The sequence below is a fragment of the Pelecanus crispus genome, chromosome 7 (assembly GCF_030463565.1).
Source record: "Pelecanus crispus isolate bPelCri1 chromosome 7, bPelCri1.pri, whole genome shotgun sequence".
Taxonomy (NCBI): Eukaryota; Metazoa; Chordata; class Aves; order Pelecaniformes; family Pelecanidae; genus Pelecanus; species Pelecanus crispus.
The window spans coordinates 2,073,673-2,092,723 of NC_134649.1; the positions used below are offsets into that span (position 1 = coordinate 2,073,673).

Below are 19,051 nucleotides of genomic sequence, written 5' to 3' on the forward strand. Positions count from 1 at the left end.
AACCACCACACGCAGCTCATTATCAGTTGCTCTAAAGCTAGATGGGCAAGAATAGGTAATAGATACCAAACAGCAACTTTTGTGAAAATACTAGCAATAGTAAATCTTTTTAAAAGCATTAAGTTACATAAAGAACTTTTTCTATTTTGAGGTGCATATTTCCTTTTTTTCCAATAATAACTTCTACTGTAATGTCCAAAAGCACCATCTGGGCTAGGGTGCAGCATTGCAGCCTCAAGTTAATGTTTAGCTAGACACTCATGCCTACAGTATCAACATCTATTTTTATTTTAATGCACTTCCAATTACATTTCTTCAAGTGAGAAACACGCAGGGCTTAAGATGACAGCCACTCATGTTATCACCATGTAAGAATTTGCAGGAAATATAAACACAATGCATACAATTAACAATGAAAATCTGTTACAATAATAGGTCTTCAATATACTTTTACAGCTATTTTTAGATATAAATTGAAAGATCAGAATTATATACTGTAATCAACAAAAGATGAATTAGCAAAGTTAAATAATGCACTGCAGACCACAGAACTGAATGAATTCAAGTTATTATTTCATATTTTTAACACGGTTAAAGGTGGTCTTCATCTATTGGTTTTCTTTTCCTCCCACATACTACTTGCTTTACCCTAGAAATTGTCAGTTCTGGCTTTATCAGAGAAGTTCTGGAAGGTCTTTGCGAACATTTGTTGTGAACTCCACCACCTTTAATTGAAGAACAAAGCTGCTGAACATTTAACTAAGGCTACCTTCATTTAAAACTTAATTATCCAAAGAAGTTAAACAGCAGTTATCAAAAGAAAAAGTCTAAACTCAAATTTCCCAAGCAATCTTCTTCCCTTTCAGCTGCTCATCTTTTTGCTTGTTTTGGTTTTGTAGCATCCTCAGTTTAAAGATAAGAAGCAAGCAGGTAATACATATTTTTGCAAGCATTAGAAAGAAGGGAGGAGCAAAGTAACTGTTAGCAAAACAGCAAAGGTCCCAAAATTCAATCCTTTTTCCTCTGTTCATTACTAGGTGGTATTAATGCAAGACCTACTGTTCCTAAACAATGATATGTGATCTTGAAAAGTGGGTTTCTAACTTCTATATTCAGTTTCATCATGCTCATTGGCCAAATTAAAGCTTTATACATTAAACTGGCAGAAAATGAAAAAGTACATTCTTCAGTGCTGGCATGGGAGCTTCCATAATTCCAGTTTTCTCCACGAGCTATAGTTCTAGCACATTTAAAAGACAGTAAATAGCCTCTGCTTGAATCAAAAATTTTTGCAACAGAAATAGCCGCTTCAAACTCCTGCCTGGTAAAATACCACAGAAATCCGAGCATTACGAATAACCGCGTTGTGCACGTTACAGCTAATGAATTTACTCTTAACTAGAATCCACCTAAAATGAAAAAGGCAAGGAGGAAGGCTTTGGGGTCGAGGGGAGCCTGGCTGGTTGGCTGGTTTTAACACTGTCAGTTTAGGCTAAGAACAAAAAGGCCTCCAGCATTTCTTCTTATGCTGGCTATTAACTTCATATGCCCTCGTCTTAGTAGCTGTAAGCAAAAGTCTACGAGCTGACAGATCAATGGTCCCCAGTGATCAGAGATGTACTTCATCACATGCGGCTTGATCTTTTCTTAGCTGTAAAACAGCATTAATATACACACGCCGTGTTTTCAATACGTTGCTTTTGTGTACAAGCAATCTTTGTGATTACCACGGGAGCGTGGCCAAACTGCAGAGAAGGAAGAAACAACTTGCCAATTAGGCAAAGGTGATGCAAAAGCCAATCAAAAGTGCTCAGAACTCTTGACAGCTTGAGCAGCGCAGACGGAGGAAGACGGACAAGCAGCTACGTTACTCTAAACTAAGAGAGAGCTGCAGCCAGACTCCTGAACTAGTGTTAGGATGCAGCTCTGCCCCTTGGACTTGTAACTCCCGACTGGAAAAAGAGTCCATTTCAACACCAACTGCCCAAATCAGCGCGTGCTACAACAAGTCTAACCTTTAGGAACAGGCACATCTCGGCAAAGTATAAGGACAGGATTTGAATCTCTGCGTTCAGCACAATATTAAGAAATGGCGAGAACAAACTATGCAAAGAACACACACAGTCAGTTTAACCCAGGCACAAAACGACTTGTAAAAGAAGCCAGGAACAACAGTGAAAATACCAGGCTATCACGACGGAAAGCACAGTGAAGTTTTACGAGGGCTGTGGTGGTTAAAAGCATTACTGCCATTTTCTAGCCTTCAGTTCAGATCCCACAGCGGCTAACACCAGCACACCAGGACAACCTCCCGCGTGGCTCCCCGCGCCCTACTGCCGCTCGCCAGCCAGGCTGTGGAAAGGAAGGCAGGGCCAAATACACCCTCCAGCTGCAAAACCGAGCAGAGGCCACTTAAATACGGAAAGGAGAAGTCAACAGCTTTCATAAAGACCCTGTTGACCGTACCTGAAAACCGACTGCCCGCTTATTGCGCTGCTGCAAACCGAAGCTGGGAGGGGTTTGTCGTGGGGGGACGGGGGACACGGCGGGGTCCGGGGCTTGCCTCGGAGGAAGGGGGGCATGCCGCATACAAAGCCAAAAGCATCCTCTACAAGGGAGATGAAATACATTTTTTTTCCTTTGTGGTTTTCTCTAATCTTCTCCTATATGGTTTTGCACAATCTTTTTATATCCGTATCTATTATTTCTAGATCTACTTACCCTACAAACGATGCATGAAAATTTCAACAGAACACATTAAACAGAGTTAATTTAGCAGCTTTACTATTAAATACTAGCCTTCCAAGCTCATCTATGACTCTACAAACGCCCCTACTTCTAAGGACTTCAGATTTCTCAGGAAGAGACATTGGAAATATGGAATTTAAGAGTAGAGAAAAGCTAACAGATTTTTATTAATTCATCTGGTGCATCTGCCGTGTTTAGGAACACCAAACAGATCCTGGCAAGTCGAGCACATCATTTACTTTTAAAGTTCTGGAGCATGATTAAAACCAGAAATATGCAAATATATAGTTTTATTCAAGAAAATCATTTTGATGGCTAGAAACATGCAACCATGCCCTGCTAGCAACTATTATTATTTAACAAAAGAAAGGCAAAAATAGATCTCCAATTGAAAACCGAGTGGATTAAAATAGAATTTATAATCTAATAAAGCTGGAATCTAGCCAGGACAACAGAGTTAATATGAACATTCTTAAGAAAGTTGCCAGGAACGTTTTTCGGGGGGTTGGGTTTTGTTTTGTTTTTTCCCCCATAACTATGAATTATTAAATTTTATAACCTTTTCTTTAGCGCTCCCTGAATGGTACAGAGCTTGGAGGATTAGTCAAGAGCGGTTTATAGACCATGTCTCTCTTGCAATCTCAGAAAGGAGGTACAATGCACAAATGTCTAATGGACTTCTTTAATGTTTTAAAATTTACATATAAAGAACAAAGGCACAGTAATTAAAAAAAAAAAAAAAAACAAAACCCAAACATGAATCACAAGCATCGCTTTACCTTGCTGCTAAAAAATTTCCTGAATAATTCAGAGATTTGAAAGGGCAGGTTTTGAAAGTATAATAAAAAGCTTTTCAAGGAGACTTATGTAATTAAATGGGTGTCAACAAGAACAGTTTCAGACAAGCCATATAAAAATCCACTTGTCATCTTACCGGAATCTCACCATTTTTGAGGGGGAGCTGAAGCGGGGCGGGCAGAAGGGAGTGTTTACTACTTCTTCATTCATCCAGCTTAAATCCAGGAAAGGCAATGAACAAAATCCACATTTTCTTATAAACACGCACCTACGCTTATTAAGAACCAGCACAAGCTCAGGTCCGTTGCCTCTGCAGGTCCCCAACTTTAGTACAACACACTCAAGAGCCTAAAACACTGCAAAAACATTACAGAGCAGAGTTGCTTCTTCAGAGCTATTCTTTCTACCAATTCACTATCAGCACAGTTTCCTGAATTATTTCATGCTTACCTCATCCACGTAATGATCCAAACAGCACATGGGATTGGTATATATTAAGTGAGAGCGACCCACTTATGCCTTGCTTGTTGTATATTTCATTAAACATTTCACGAGTAATGAGTTTTCAAAATTTGAGCAAAAACTATTTTAATGTGACAGTATCATTCACAGAACCAAAACACTTAAAATTCTGTATGAATGTACATACACATATGTGTGTGTGTATATAGACAATGAATATATTACCTACATAAGTAGTAATAATGATACATAAAAACCATTTCCTACCAATTTTATTCTGTATTTTGGAAAAACCCTATAGCGCTAGAGTGAAAAAAAGAACCCAGCTCAAGTGGCTGCATTTTCTACAGCTCTAAAAATATTCTGTTCCACCTCACCAGTACCCACGGCTAAAAATAGCCACACAATCTTTCTGCAGCAAAATACCTCTTGCTGTCTTGAGAAAAAAAGCCAGTCTCTGAATTTCCATTCAAGAACAGATACCTTAAAATCTTTAATGAATCTTACGTTATCGCATTGTTGAGGTGGTGGTGCTTCCTAATGCAACTGCAGCTGACCATCATACCGCCAATATACTAAGGTTAATCTTTTCTATCTATCATCACCAAGTGCAGCTTATTAAACAGTGAAGGGAATACATTACCTTCTAATACACAAAGATACTTGGACTAAAATTAAACTTGCACTTTCCACTGCAGTAATTACCTAAGTTCAGGCCACAAGAAGAGCTGCCATTGAACTGGCCTATTACCAATGAGTTCCAATAATATCATGTTTATTTCCGAAGGCAAAAATAGTTACGTTAAGTAAGAGTACCAGGACTATAGCAAATTTTTGCTAAATGCTGTAAGATAAACAAGGGATGTCTAATTGGTTATTCACTAACCTAATACAGTACATAATTTTGATCAGTTAAATTTGTCAAAGTATTAGCCAGAAAAACCTAAACATTGTAAAAGTTGTCAACCCAACACATAAATAATTCTTGCTTATCTTCCCCAGCTAGGTAAGATATCTCATTTTGTTGCAAGCACAGGCATCTTGCTTTTTCTTTTAAACAACAGAAGGCATTGTATCAATTTATGTCCAATCCTCTTTCACATATCGCTGCTGAAAATTTAATACACTGCCTCCAAGCTAGACCAAAATTACTGCATTTAGATTAAGGCACAGAAAAAGTTTACCTTTTTAAAAGGCAAAATTGACACGGGCTTTGAATTATGTTCAATTGCAGCAGAAGCCAGGAACTTTGTAACACAATACTGCATACACATAGCTCCTCATAATGTAGCTCGTCCAAAACCATGTATCAGTCCTGGATGAGGTTCATTTATACAACTGCTTTTGGAGGCGAGATCAGACGCCTGCGTACCGTACATTGCAATAGCTGTACATAAGCAGAACCAAGCAGCTACGTGGGAGAGAAACGATGAGAGGATACACCTTAATGGGGGATCTACAACATCTCGGGATGCATCATTAGCCTTTTTAAAACCACCACAATTTACGAAGTTCCTGGGTAAGGCAAATGTTTATACATAAACACTTCCTTTCTATCAACCACAACCTCTTAGCACCAAGCTCCTGACGTCTTCTGGAATCAAGCAGCAGTACCTTTTAAACGACTGCTCACCATACCCTTGATTTCCTGCTACCCATTAACTGCATTCGTAGCGTGCAACATCAGGCCTGTCCCAGCTAGACTCCTCCTCGGAGAGCCACCCTCTCCCCTGGAAGGCAGGAAAAGCCTCTTGCTAATCGCTAGAGCCACGTCGGAGCAGGCCAAAGCTGGACCCGACGCCCTGACCAGCTGTGTGCCGGCTGTCTAAGAGCAGGGCAAGCACAAGCCCAGCACACCCTGCACAAGCCACGGGCTTCAGGAAGGAGCTCAGCCACCCCGAGCTCACATCCAGCACCACGAGAAGCCCCAGACTCCCGTTTCTGTTTTGTCACTTGCTTGCTGTGACATCCTGGCCATCTCACCTCACTTCAATCACCTCTCACAACTGATGCTGCATAACCTTCACATTTCACAACACTTCAAAACTACTTGAAAGGAAGCATCTCAGTAAACATACAAATGGTTCTTTGCTCGACAGCAGTGACTAGCTCTTAACCCACTTCCATGGGTTACAACTGCACTACGCTCACAAATACACTGTATTACTGTGAAGTGACAACGCCACGTTCATCAGCTTAAACCAGATGAAAAACTGAACTCAGGTGCTGGTCGGTCTGCTGCGTTTATCACTTCAAACTGTTTTTAGATTCTGTTCGACTTAAGCTTTTAACAGTTAATACTCAGAAGGAACAGGCAGAGCTACACTGGGAGTGGGAAAGGCAGGGAGTAAAGAGACACGAAGGAGCTTACTTGAAATAGTGCCTAAATATATATATATGAAAATAGCCTGGAAATACTCCCAGGGCTACAATTAATTCATAAATATTACGTATTTTATAACTCTCTCTGATACGTTGTATAAACAGAATAGAACAGCTGGAAACTCTGTGCAATTGGACAGATATTTATGTTTGATTTTTTTTTTAATCAGTCATGTATTAGAGCATTTCTGAAGACCTACAGTAAGTATTAAGGGACAATTTCACGCTGACCTTCAGTGCCAGAACTCTCTGCCTTCCCAACCTGCCCCTGTGGAGTCAATACCCACCTAGTCCAGCTCTCCTCTCGCCACCCCGTCCTGGGCCCGCAGATCTCCATTGCACATCTGTTCCACCATTTTGCCAGAGGGAAGGAACATCACTGGGTCCTCCGTACTCAAGTTAAGTCACTTGATTTCTTTAGACACCTAAATATACGTGCCAGAACTCAATTGCTGCCATTCAGGCTCGAAAATTTTAGAGAGCACCGACAGCAGTTAAACACTTCAAATGAGCAGTACTAAAAAGCTGGTGCTGCCCCATCCCTGCACAGGGTATCCTGCTTCTAGCGTATTTTCACTCTCAACAAGAAAGTAGCAAGTTTTATAAGGCTAATTAAGTTTAAAGTTCATGATTAGATAACAGAGTCCCTCCTAAGCTCTCTACCAGGATTAGCACAACCCGTATCATCTTCTTCTAAAAGCCATCATGGAGATGAAATTATCTCTAAAAGACTCCAAGTTACTGAAGACTCCCATAGTCCCAGCAGCATTTCCAACAACTACTAAGTGATCTCAGCATCTTGGTTGCAAGAGGAAATCTTGAAAAATACATATTGCAATAGCACAGCTTCCTCTCTCATGCTATGTGAGCACCACTGCTGGGCCTCAAGCCCTCCGAACACTTAGAAGGGATAGCACTCCAAGCTTAGATTGGTTCACTGATTATTAATGGATTACTCGCATGCTTTGAATCAACCACGTGGTTTGCTGTAATTCCTGCTACTAAAAGCTTTAATTAGAATCATAGAATATCCTCAGTTGGAAGGGACCCACAAGGATCATCGAGCTTATCAACTCCTTATCAAATAATCAATTATCAAAAAGCTAGCCTAATTTGATCTTGGGAAGCAAAGTGGCTTCCTAGATCCACCCACATCAGAGCGGCGGTGTCTGAAAACATCCATATCCTGCAAGGTCCTGGAATTTGGGTGATCTCAGTTCTACACAGGAGGAGATTGAGCAATCAGCTGAAGTGAGCAGTAATAAACTATCCTCCTTTTCTTACAGCGCAAGAGTTACCCAGTTGGTTAAAACTCTCTCATACATAAAAGAAACAGACTCTAGACTATGGAAAGATTCTCCATACATAAACTTGAAGCATACCAAATGCAAATACAAGTTGAAGCCAAAAAAAGCAGCTTAAGTGCACTGTAATTCTACTTCAGCTACAGCACACGAACAAGAGAGCGCTAATATTTCAACTTATTCTTGCACAATTAAAAGCTGTAGAGCCGGAAGTCAGAAAGCTCAAACCCGAGCTGAGAATATAGTGTTTTGTTGAACTTCCTCCCACAAAGTACATTCAAAAAAAATAACAAACACAGAAGACAGTAAAAGCGTGACTTTCACATAAACCATGATACTGATTGCACACAGCAACAGATCAGCTTGCTGATATGTGAAAGGGAGAAATACTTGCCAAACAAAACTTTTACAGTTTTCAACCTAGATTTCTAAGTGCACTGAATTGTTTAATTGGTGTACCTTGAACTACAGTCACCCTAAAGACTTTGATGAGATCAGCTGGAAGATCTGTCTTCAAGAACGCAGCATGTCCAAGTAACCATGATCAATCACAGTCAAAAAGAAAATTTCAAGGTAAATGCAAGTCAGAAGCACAAACGCTAGTTAGTAAGCACGTAAGTCTTCAGGGCAGGCACCAGGGGTGAAATTCTGGTTGTTGGAGAAACCCTGTTACTAGAGTCCACAGATTAAGAAATCAAACTAAGACCTAAGCAAATCAAGACAAGCTTCAGTAGAGCCATTGGAAGCTCCTTTCACCTGATGGAGCCAGTATCTGCAGCCTGGCAGGCAGGGTCCACTTTCTGTAGGTGATACTCTGACTCCCCAAAAAGCCTGATGTTTGTTCTCCTCTTTCCAGGAGGGTGAGACCTGCATGTAAAAATCCCGATTTCCACAGCTCAGATCCGAGTTTCCATGTTGCATTCCACATCGCTTAAACCTGAAGTGCAGCAAATGAATTGTAGGGTGATCATCTGTGTGCCATTCAGACAGCTTTTAGAAGAGTAGCATAGCCCACAGCCTCTTTAATCCTTTAAACTGAAAAGAAAAGGTTAATTTCCCCGCGCAGGTAAGTAAAGACCCATAACCTAGTTAAAATGTTTTTTGGAACAACTACACAGCTAAAGCAATTAGGAATGACATATGCTGTAACAAGAAGTATTTTTAAGATGTTGTTTAACTATCTGATGTCCCTTCCATAATAATCTGGCAGAATTTTGGTGCTCGTTACTCATCTCATAGTAAACACATTTCACCACACAAAAGAGATTTTATCTGTGTGTTAAAAGTTACTTTTAGAAAGTTGGCTCTATGCTTAAAAAAAAAACAATTAGCACTGTCTGTGCACTGGGGGCTGAAAATAGGGAAAAATTAAGCAAAAGCTGCAGCTCCACTTGAGAAGCTAACAACCAAAATCCTCCTATTTATAGGAGCTCCTATTCAAAAAACAACAGAGAAGTCACAAGAATAAGGCAACTTTCATACATTCCATCAAGGCCAAACTGGATAGCTTTTCCTCCAAAAAAACCAGTCACAGAATGCCACCAGATCGTGGTTAACCATAGGTCAGAGTGTTCAGACTTCTCACTAGCGCTGCGAGAGCTCAGTGTACAGATTCATCCACCAACATACATTTTGAGAATACAGAGCATTCCTAGCTGGCTTGTACACAAAAACATCCAATATAGATGCTTTCTCAATTTGGCAGTGAGGATGACTAATAAAATATGGATCAAATTCGACAGCTCCACTGAACATGGACAGGTATCCCTTCGTCTCAGATAAACGAGCCCACTGACAGTCGTCTTGGGAGTAAAGAAAATGCTGTCATTCCCCAACAGCACAGCCAGCGTAACCATAACTGTCACTATTAGCCACACGGCTCTGAACGAGCTACGCAGGAGTCGTGCACTTGAAATGCTCGGAAGGAAGCGAGAGACTCTGCTCTCTGAGCAGAGTAACAGCAGGAGAAGAGTCCCACCGTCGGCGCGGCCTAGCTGCTATTTTCAGTTCTTCAAACAAGAGCAGGTTGAGGTAGCACAGGCTGAGTTTACGAGTTCAACTAGCTAGGCAAGTCTGCTCTTCTGCAAGCATCCTACTCACTGCTACAAGTTGTATGGGCCAGAGAAAGTTAAAAAAGAAAAAAAGCTAGCCCACAGCCTTCTAACCTTAGCCTGTCACACATGCTGCAGCCAGGCACGCTCAAATAAAGGTCCTCAGTAGCTGTTGGTGAGAAGGGTACGGATGGATAAAGCACTGCATTTCCCCCTTGCCATGAATCCAGCCCCCGAGCCCTCAGCATGTGGATTTTAATCACAGTTTGGAGCTACATTTTGAGGAAGCAAGTGTAAGAAGGTAATATCCATTTCCTCCCTTTGTTCTTGACATTAAAAATAATAGTTAGCAAATTTAATTTCCTTATCTGTTATTCACATTAGCTGGTGTACTACCCACCTACGTAAAATATTTGGGTACAGAATGCATGTTCAAGTGCCCTGCTGTGCAACTCCCTTCCCCGAGGCTTTGTCAAATTATTCTTTTTCAAATTAATAATCACATCTTGACGGGACAGAAGACTACTAGAGCAAACCATCCAAGCAATTCCACCTTGACTTGGAAAAGACCAGTGAGAATCACGTGCAAAGATGTGCTTTGCCCAACTTTTACGTAATGACTACCATTTCAGAAGAATGTAAAGATCCTCAAATCAGCGGAGATCGCACTCATTCTCTCTCTGTCTCTCACATGCACATTTTTTTCTATTCCAGTAGGTTCCATTTTAAACAGGGAGGTAATTATTCAAAACCCCACATCAGGTCATCAGTTCATTCTTGTGATGGAGGGAAACAGGGTAAATTCAAAAGTTTCTTATCCCTACCCCATGAGGAATCCGATGGCAAAAAGCAAGCAGGAGATGTTGAAACGCTGGCCAAATGTCAAGGAGATGTCTGAGTGTCTGTAATAATGTATCTGCCATTTGAAAACAAAGCCAGGGAACCTAGAAATTTGGCATTTGAGGAAACGCACATTGTTTGCAGCGGCAAGAAGCATGCCCAAACCATTTGGGGCAAATATTCATCAAATCATTGAAGACTTTTTAGTTAGAGTATCGGTAGCTGTTTAAATGGAGAAAATTAATACAAGCCTGCTCCATACTTGCATTTAAAACTCCTAAGCTGTATGCACAATTGCTCCAAGTTGTTTTGAAAGTATATAAAGCTGCACATCACTGGTTATTAATCCAACAGGTTTTTTCATTAACATATATGTATTTATTACTCTAAAATACCTCCATGACATTTATAGTTAGCAATTTTACAATCTGTAGCAACATTACTTTCCACTACAAAAGGAAACAACCAATCATTTCTCATATGCACAGACACTGAGGCTCTCTCTTACCCCAAAAGCACAAGGAAAAAAAAGCTTTTTAATAGTATTGCTTCAGACAAACAGAAAGACATCTGCAGACAGGATTCACGTGCAAAACAAAACCCCCGAACATATCCTTAAGTTAATGGAAACGACAGAGACTGCTTAAAAAGGTATCTGGTTGGGATTTCACCCACTTCCATTTTCTTACCCTGACACTCAGAGTCCACAAAGGGGAAAAAATATCCTATTGTATATAAACTCCTCAAGCAAGAAGACATGACAGAGCATGAATTATGATCCCTTCGTTTGGGGCCGGTTTGTCAGACACGGAGCTGACAGCAAAGTGTTCTTACCACATCTAGGAATAAATGCATGCCATTAATTCCTGCATTGGAATGTCTTATTGAAATTACAGCATTATTTTTAAGTATTTATAATGTAAAAGTGATGAGACACATACTAAGTACCTAATTATCTGTACCACCAGCATTGCCTGGAATGCTTATTAATCAATTAGGGTTTAGATTAAAGCTAAATAGATACAGTATACCTCTTGAAAGAATACCTGCACCAGCAAATGAGATTATCAAAAGCTATCTGTTTTTCTCTCGATGTCTCAGTTGTAACAGCGAAAACAAAAAAACATGCAAACAACTGTGCGACATATTTCAGAAGCCTGCAGACCACCAGCACCACTCGCTATCAGGCCTCCTACACCCCTGCAGCTGTTCAGCCTGCTAATGTAAGGTACCTGCTCATTTTTGTTTACAAGGGATCTCTTTCTCAAAGGACATTTTTTTCCACTCGCCCACCATATCCCCGTATCTACTCTCACAAACCTCCTCCTCCTCCCACCAGCTATTCTCGCAGTGAATCTTCTCCAGGGTTTCAAGACAGCAGAAGGTTCCAACATGCAAGCAGCCCCTCCAGAAATCAACAGGACTATTGTACTTAAGCAGTATTTAAGAGCATCAAAAGTTAACCACGCTGTTAAGTGCTACGCCGAGTCAGAGCCAGAAAAATCACACATTGTTATATAATGCTCTGTAAGCATCAGATTATTCTCGGCAGCTACACAAGTGATTTATACCTTAATACAAAAGACAGTTTAAAGAAAAGTAGCCACAACTGCAAAGGAACCACAAGTCTTCCTAAACTCAGACGTTCGGGCTGTAATGGATCACGGCAAATAATCCAGCCTGGCATTCTTTCCCACCACAGATGAGAAGATTTTGTGGGCTTGATGGATTCGAGGGTATTTTTGGTTTGGTTTTTTTAAATAATTAAAACTACTGAAAGCAGACAGGTTTTTTCCTTTTTCTAAGGTTTAGTTTGCTTCTTGTCAAACTCACCCCTGAAATATAACAAATCTTTGAACCATATTTAGTGGCTCAGCTAAAGCAACTAATGAGTGTTACGTAAGACGTCTCTCCATGTAGAACAATCTGTTCCAAAAGTTACCAAAAATAGCAATTCTCTAAACACTGCTGTGATGCAATATTTAACCAGTTGCTGCATTAGTAGCTGAATTCATCCATTACTATTAAAAAAAACAACTAAACAGACAAAAAAAGACTTCAACTATCATTACAACATTTGCAACCTTACCTAGGCTGGTAGGTTTTATCAGCTCATCCAACAAGTCATAAAAAGGTAATTTCTGAAGTTTTATATCGGGATGGACAGGGTGGAGCGCAGACGTAAGATGGGGGAGTTCCAGTTCATGTTTAGGTCCCAGAAGCGAAACGGGAAGCAATGGTGACGTGGCAGGGTGGCCATCGTAACTGAGCTGTGGAATGGTAGACGGAGACAAAGTTGCTGGCATGGAGCTCGAGTGTACGCTGGGGATAGATAAGTCTGCAGGTGTCATGATTTTCTGAGGGAACCTTCGCCTATAGAGTTCTTTGATTTTCATTTGTACAGCAGGACTGCAGCCAGCCTTTAACAAATGCAGTGCTTTTGTGAGAAGTTCGTGTTTTCGTCCGTGCTTGTTCCTCCCCGCGTAACCCAGAAGTACTTGCAGTTCAGAAACTCTAAGGCTCATAACCATTTGCTTGAAAGAAACAAAACAAAAAATTAGTATTCAAGTTACAGCATCTTAAACGCTAACATTAGAATGTGGCTTAATCCCATTATGCATACAGTTTTTAAAGGCACACCACCACTCTCTTCCCAACTTGATTATCTGAAATATAAAGTAAAACAGCACTTGTTCAGAGACAGCTCTATCTAATTCCAAAGTCTGTAACGAGCAATTTTTAAAGGGATTTCCATTTGCCATACGCAATTCAGGACAACAATACTGAGGGTAAAAAAAACAGAGATAAGGACAAGCAGCAAGTACAAAATAAAGCTTGTACTCATAACTATTTTCTAATTGCTGTTCTGCTAGCATCTCTAGTGTTACAAATTTTTTGGCTTCCAGCTAGATGAAAAGTCACACATTGACAACATCCAAGTGGCAGGACTTGCACTTAAAAGCTGGGCCAGTCCCTAACTCTGGAACCCTACTTCACTTTCAAGTTCCTCCCTCCCTGCCTTTTTGTCAGGCAGCATAACTAATCTACAGAGGTTCAAAGGAAAGGAGAGAAATGACCGATGTTAAAAAGAGAGAGAATTTATCATCTGAGTTGTGTTCAGCCCCATATGATCATTACCGAGTTAAAAGAAACTTCTTCCGATTCAATTTCCCTACTGCTCACATCAGAGCTGCATGTTCTGTTTTGGATGGGGGAGTAGGACTTTGCCTTCTATTAATTACCATCTTCATTTACACAGTCTTTTACTGTCTCCCAGTACGGTCTAATGAATCAAACTAGTAAGACTTGTAAACTGTTTCACTTCTTCAGGAACCGAGAGAAACACTATGCAAAGTAGTGAAACCAGCAATCGCCTGTGCACACTTAAATACTTCCCCGCTGGTCAAGCAGGAGCCAGAAAGTCAACTTACGAGCCTACTTTCTATTCAAAAACTTCTTTCAGTGCTTGACAGTGGCTTGTTCGCCATCACAAGGCCTGTGACACCCGCTGAAATGATATTCCTGCAGAATTTTGGATTCCCAAGAAATCACAAGAAAGTGAAACGTCTAGAACCCATCGCCACAACTGGCTATCTGGATCTTCTGTATGGAACCATTAGATACCCTGAATATTTTGTAGTCAATCCCAAAAGATCACATTCAAAATAATACTTGAAGTATATATTTGGCAGCAAAACAGCTAATTCAGCGTGTCACGGTTCTGCAATCTCCCAGCCACTGAAGGATGAATAACCAAACTAGCACCTGCATTTGCAACCAATCTTTGAAATAGAGTACAAATGCTCCCATCCTCTCTCGTTCTTCAAACTGCATGAAGTATTCGAACACATACGTTACTCAAGTTGTTTTCCCATTAATTCTTAAACCTGAAGTGCTAACATTAGAAAGTACGCTATCCCCAGCTTTAGCAAAACCAGCCCGAAACTCCTATCGATTCCTCAAACCTCCGGCACCTGCAAGAGATGTTCAATGCACAGCTGTCCACAAGAGGTATTTCCCTATACTGAAACAGGTCATGTTATTTAAAAGCCCTAAATTAGACAATTCGTGCATTTAATGACATATGCACCCAGACAGATTTAACTAAATTTGCCACAAAATTTCTGCTCTGTTGAACCACGCCAACAGAACCGAATAACCTTGCTGCAGACTACCACAAACACTTTGGATGTAACAGGAGTCGCTGGCATTTTTTTCTCTGAATACCCTGAGAACCTACTTCACACTTTTAACTATGGGACTGTCATGGAGCTACTAATGAGAACAGAGAAGGTACTTTGTAAGAAACGGAGACGTCTTAAAAGAATAAGGCATTTCAGTTACAATCTGAAGTGTTGACAGCTGAAAGGAAAGTGAAATAAATAGATTTGAAACATGGAAAAACACTATTTATAATGCTTTACAAACATTTCTTCAACAGAATGAGTAGTTACAGCTGAAGGGTTTAATGCCTGGTACCATCACCATTAAATGTCACTTCCTGAACAGCCAGAATCTCTCACAGCTTCGCTCTGTTCTTGTTTTGTAATAAACTCATAGGCCCAGCTTGCAAAAAACACAGAGGATTAAGAAATAATTGAGCTAACAGAGAAGCTCCTGCTACATGTTGGATGTTTTCCATTTTTTAAAGGTATAGGCAAGTTAGAAACAAGTATAGAGAAAGCAGGGTCCGTCATGTAGCCAGACTCACAAACCAAAACATGTAAAATTCCCCAGATCTTCCCCACCCTGGTGCATTCCTGACAAAGAAGGACAAGAACAATTTTACTTGCAGTGTTGAGGGCACTAACAGATACGTTGATTAAAAACACAGTCACGGAAAAAACAGCAAGAAAGGCTTGTGGTTTTATTAAATGTTTCATACGTCATAGGAACCTTTCTTACACAAATGCAAGTAAAAAGAGGCAATGCCCTAAAACAACCCCCCCCCACACACACATCCATAGAGTTTTGCCAGCGGATTGTGTCAATCAGTGGCACGGGGAAGCAGAGCCCGACAGACAGCCGTGCTGGCAAAAGTCTCTCACGTCGCTGCAATATGAACGTGAAAATTCCTCTCCCCTCCTCCAACCCAGTTGTGTTTTATTTGAGGACACAACCCAGCTCCACCAGCAGAAGTGCCGCTGCCCATACAAGCACTATCCATGCTACGAGCCCTTGGCCCGTGTCACACTGGTACCCTAATCTTAGAACAGGCAGGATAATTATAGCGGGGAAACAAACCAAGTGCTGTCAGACGCACAAAGTAAATACACAAAAAAGCTGCAATTCATAATTTTTTTTTTTTTCCTGTCACATCTCACCTCATCACAATTCAAATCCCTTGCTGGCTTAGTTACACCAGCAAGGCTGAAGGGCAAAGACACAAAGCGTTTTGCTTCAGGAAATTTTGCTGCTTTTTTTCCCTGTTGCCTGAAGTGGAGTAGTAAAAAGATCACTCACAGCAGTACAGCTGCATCTGCAGCAAGCTACAAAACCCACCACAAAGAGTCTGTCTCCCAACAACAGCAAATATCCACAATGAAAATAACTGCCCCTACCTCTGGCTGTTTGTCAGAATTGGAAAAATGTTTGGGTTTTTCTTTCCTAACACAAAAGAAAGTAACAAAACAACAACAAAAAAAACCCCAATCAACAACAAAAAAAAATATACACAGCTACCAAGGACAGACTGAAGGATAGCTTGCAAACTGCAGTTACAGATAACTAGGTGTTTAGTTATGTGTTCACATACAGGTAAATGTGTTCCTACAAACATCACACGGGCACACGAGAAATTGATGCTATTTAGCTACGAAAAGGTTGGGCTACTTGCCACTCGCCGGACTTGGGCATGAGGAACACAGCAAGCTGACTGCAAGCCAGTTTCAGGTACAACAAATCCCAGTATCAAACCACCTGGGTGGTGATGATGTTGTGCATTTTTGGTACCTGTCATATCCAGGCAACACCTAAAATTCAAAGAGGGCAAGGACAGTAGAAAAATTGTTCAAAGTCTAAAAGAGTAAGAACAAGCTTTACAGAAACTCCACTTATCTCAGTTTAACAGAGAGTATTTCCATTTTGAGTCACTGTAAAGACCTTCACAGAGTTTATAAGGTAACTCTAATCTATAAACATACATCTGACATTTCCTGCTCGACAGCACAACACAAACACGTGTTCCTCCGCAAAAGCTGCATTAGTCATGGGGATTGCCTGGCTCGTTGTGTACACTCCCCCTTCGGCCCATGTCCCTTCACCCCAGCCTTGTGACCACAGTCCATCCTTCCCAAAGCCATCACGGCATTTCACCGTCTTAAGACAAGTCACCTAATTGCACGTGTGAGGCAGGAGGTCCACGGAAGCAAAGAGGCCGGTTTCTTTTCCCACCTCCCAGTTGCTTGTTTCCAAATCTGTGCCACTTTTCTCCTGCCAGATTGCGTGAACCCAACCATTTGATACAGTTCATGCTGCAGCCGGATGAGCGGGCGCATCTTCTTATTTCTGCGCACTGACGAAACACTCTCAAGCAACTCAACCGGAAACAAGGATATTTCCTGCTCCGCGCCTACTTCAGATAACCAATAAGGTTTGGAAGAAAACAGCTTAAGGATGCAAAAGCAATCCATGGGCGGCATCCTATGTCACTCACCTACTTCTCTCCTGTGACTAGCAACAGGAAAGGATGTTCTACCTACAGCTCTCTTTCAAAAAAGTTGGTACTTTTTTTAAAAGCTAACAGATACGAAAATTGTTTAAGTCCCCCAAACCAAAAATTGCATGTAGACACTTACCAGGTAAGGAGGAACAAGGGTTTTCTCCAAGATATCCACAAAAGGACTATTAAATAAAAAGCATCAGGCTGCAACATCAATGAATGTTTTGTAGCTCCTGACTCACAAAGTTCTCTCAATAAACAAGCATGTCTGGTTGGAGAAATATGTCTATGCCACACAACAGGATTGCTGTTCAGGCATTCAGAGTAAATACTTTACCAGGAGCCTTAACTTCTAACAGAGCAGCCAACATTAAGAGTCATTTACTTTGATTTCTCTCTGTAAAAAAAAATAGCAGGGATAAATGTTTCTTTTTAAAGAATGGTTTTCCACACAAGCTCAGTGATTTCACCCATCAAGGGAAGATGCCCAGGCTGGACAGCTTCCTGGCTAGAGAAGTCCAATCGTTAGCACAGGTTAACAGGTCAGACCAAAGCAAATTGGTTCCAAGAACTGGACCTTGTCTCACCGATCTATGAAGGCTGGGAATTAATTTTAAAAGTAAATAAAATCTAAGTGTTAGTGCCTCCGGATAAGAAATTCCATTGATAACCCTGTGTGGCGGGCCTCATTGGCACATGATTTGGAGAAGCATAACTAAAAAGACAAGCGGACTCAGGCCGAGAACATCATTTCTAGACTGGAAAATACACGGTGGCTAAAACACTGGTTTGAAATGCAGGAAGACGAGCTGTAAGTTCCGCTGCTCAATAAAGAAACACATACAGGTTATCCGCCGAGATCCAGCACCACAGATGGTGAGCCTTCATCTTTTTTCCCCCATTTTTTTGAAGGGAGGGACTTGCCTGAGAGGTAAAAACCAGGCAGCAGCCCATAATTAATTTTTTAAATAAATTGAGCAGTGTCCGTAGGAAAGCATGACCGACAATACTGAAAATTTATCACAAATATCACAGGATACTGTCTGCAAAGCAGCATACTCATCCATCAGCAGCAACATTAATAGTCCCAACAATTTGATGACTGCTTTCTATAAAGGGTATTTCTACATCTCCAGTAATCAGCCCCAGGATCTATCTGGAGAATTTAACAAGTTATTTCCGGATGTTTATGATAACTAGAAGCTGCGAATAAGCTCCAAAACACAGTCAAAAGATTTGCCAGCACAACAAGAAGCATTTGGCTAGGTACCACACCACATTTTGTGCCTAAAGCTATACAACAGGTCCTCCACAACTCTCTAACCATTAACATGAAAGTTAAAGGGGAAAAGAAGAAAAGAAAAAAATGACCTCAAACACTAGTCAAAAGATGGAAGAAGAGAGTAAGTAAAAGGAGAAAGAAGAAATGCAAAAACGGGTACCAAACACGAGGTCATACATTTATAATCAGCAATTTAAGACAGCAACAGTAGATTTCTTCTGTTATTACAAACATAGTGATTAGCAATAGTTTACTAACAGTCTCTGAAATTAAGAATCATTATTGCGGAAGAGGGCAGGCACTGCAACAAGTCACTTCAAAGGCCAAGTGTAAGACAGAAAACCCTTCTGACTACAGCCCTGTACTCTTTTGAAGGCTTCACCAAAGGAACCTCCACACCGACGCCCTGCACAGCACCTTCGGCCCCAGCGTCCAGAGGGATCAGCTCCGGCTGCCGTCCGCATCAGTGTGGACACATTCACACTGGCAAAGCTCTAACACTGTTTTCAAGGACAACGCAACT

General features: G+C 40.9%; 1 protein-coding gene across 1 annotated transcript in view; it reads right to left on the reverse strand.

Annotated features, from left to right (window-relative positions):
• The window catches only part of PIAS1 (protein inhibitor of activated STAT 1), a 63,370-nt gene that overhangs the window by 24,303 nt on the left and 20,016 nt on the right, over window positions 1–19,051 (reverse strand). Inside the window, 1 exon segment of the mRNA XM_075713555.1 lies at window positions 12,675–13,119. Within this exon segment, the coding sequence (XP_075569670.1) occupies window positions 12,675–13,119 (445 nt within the window).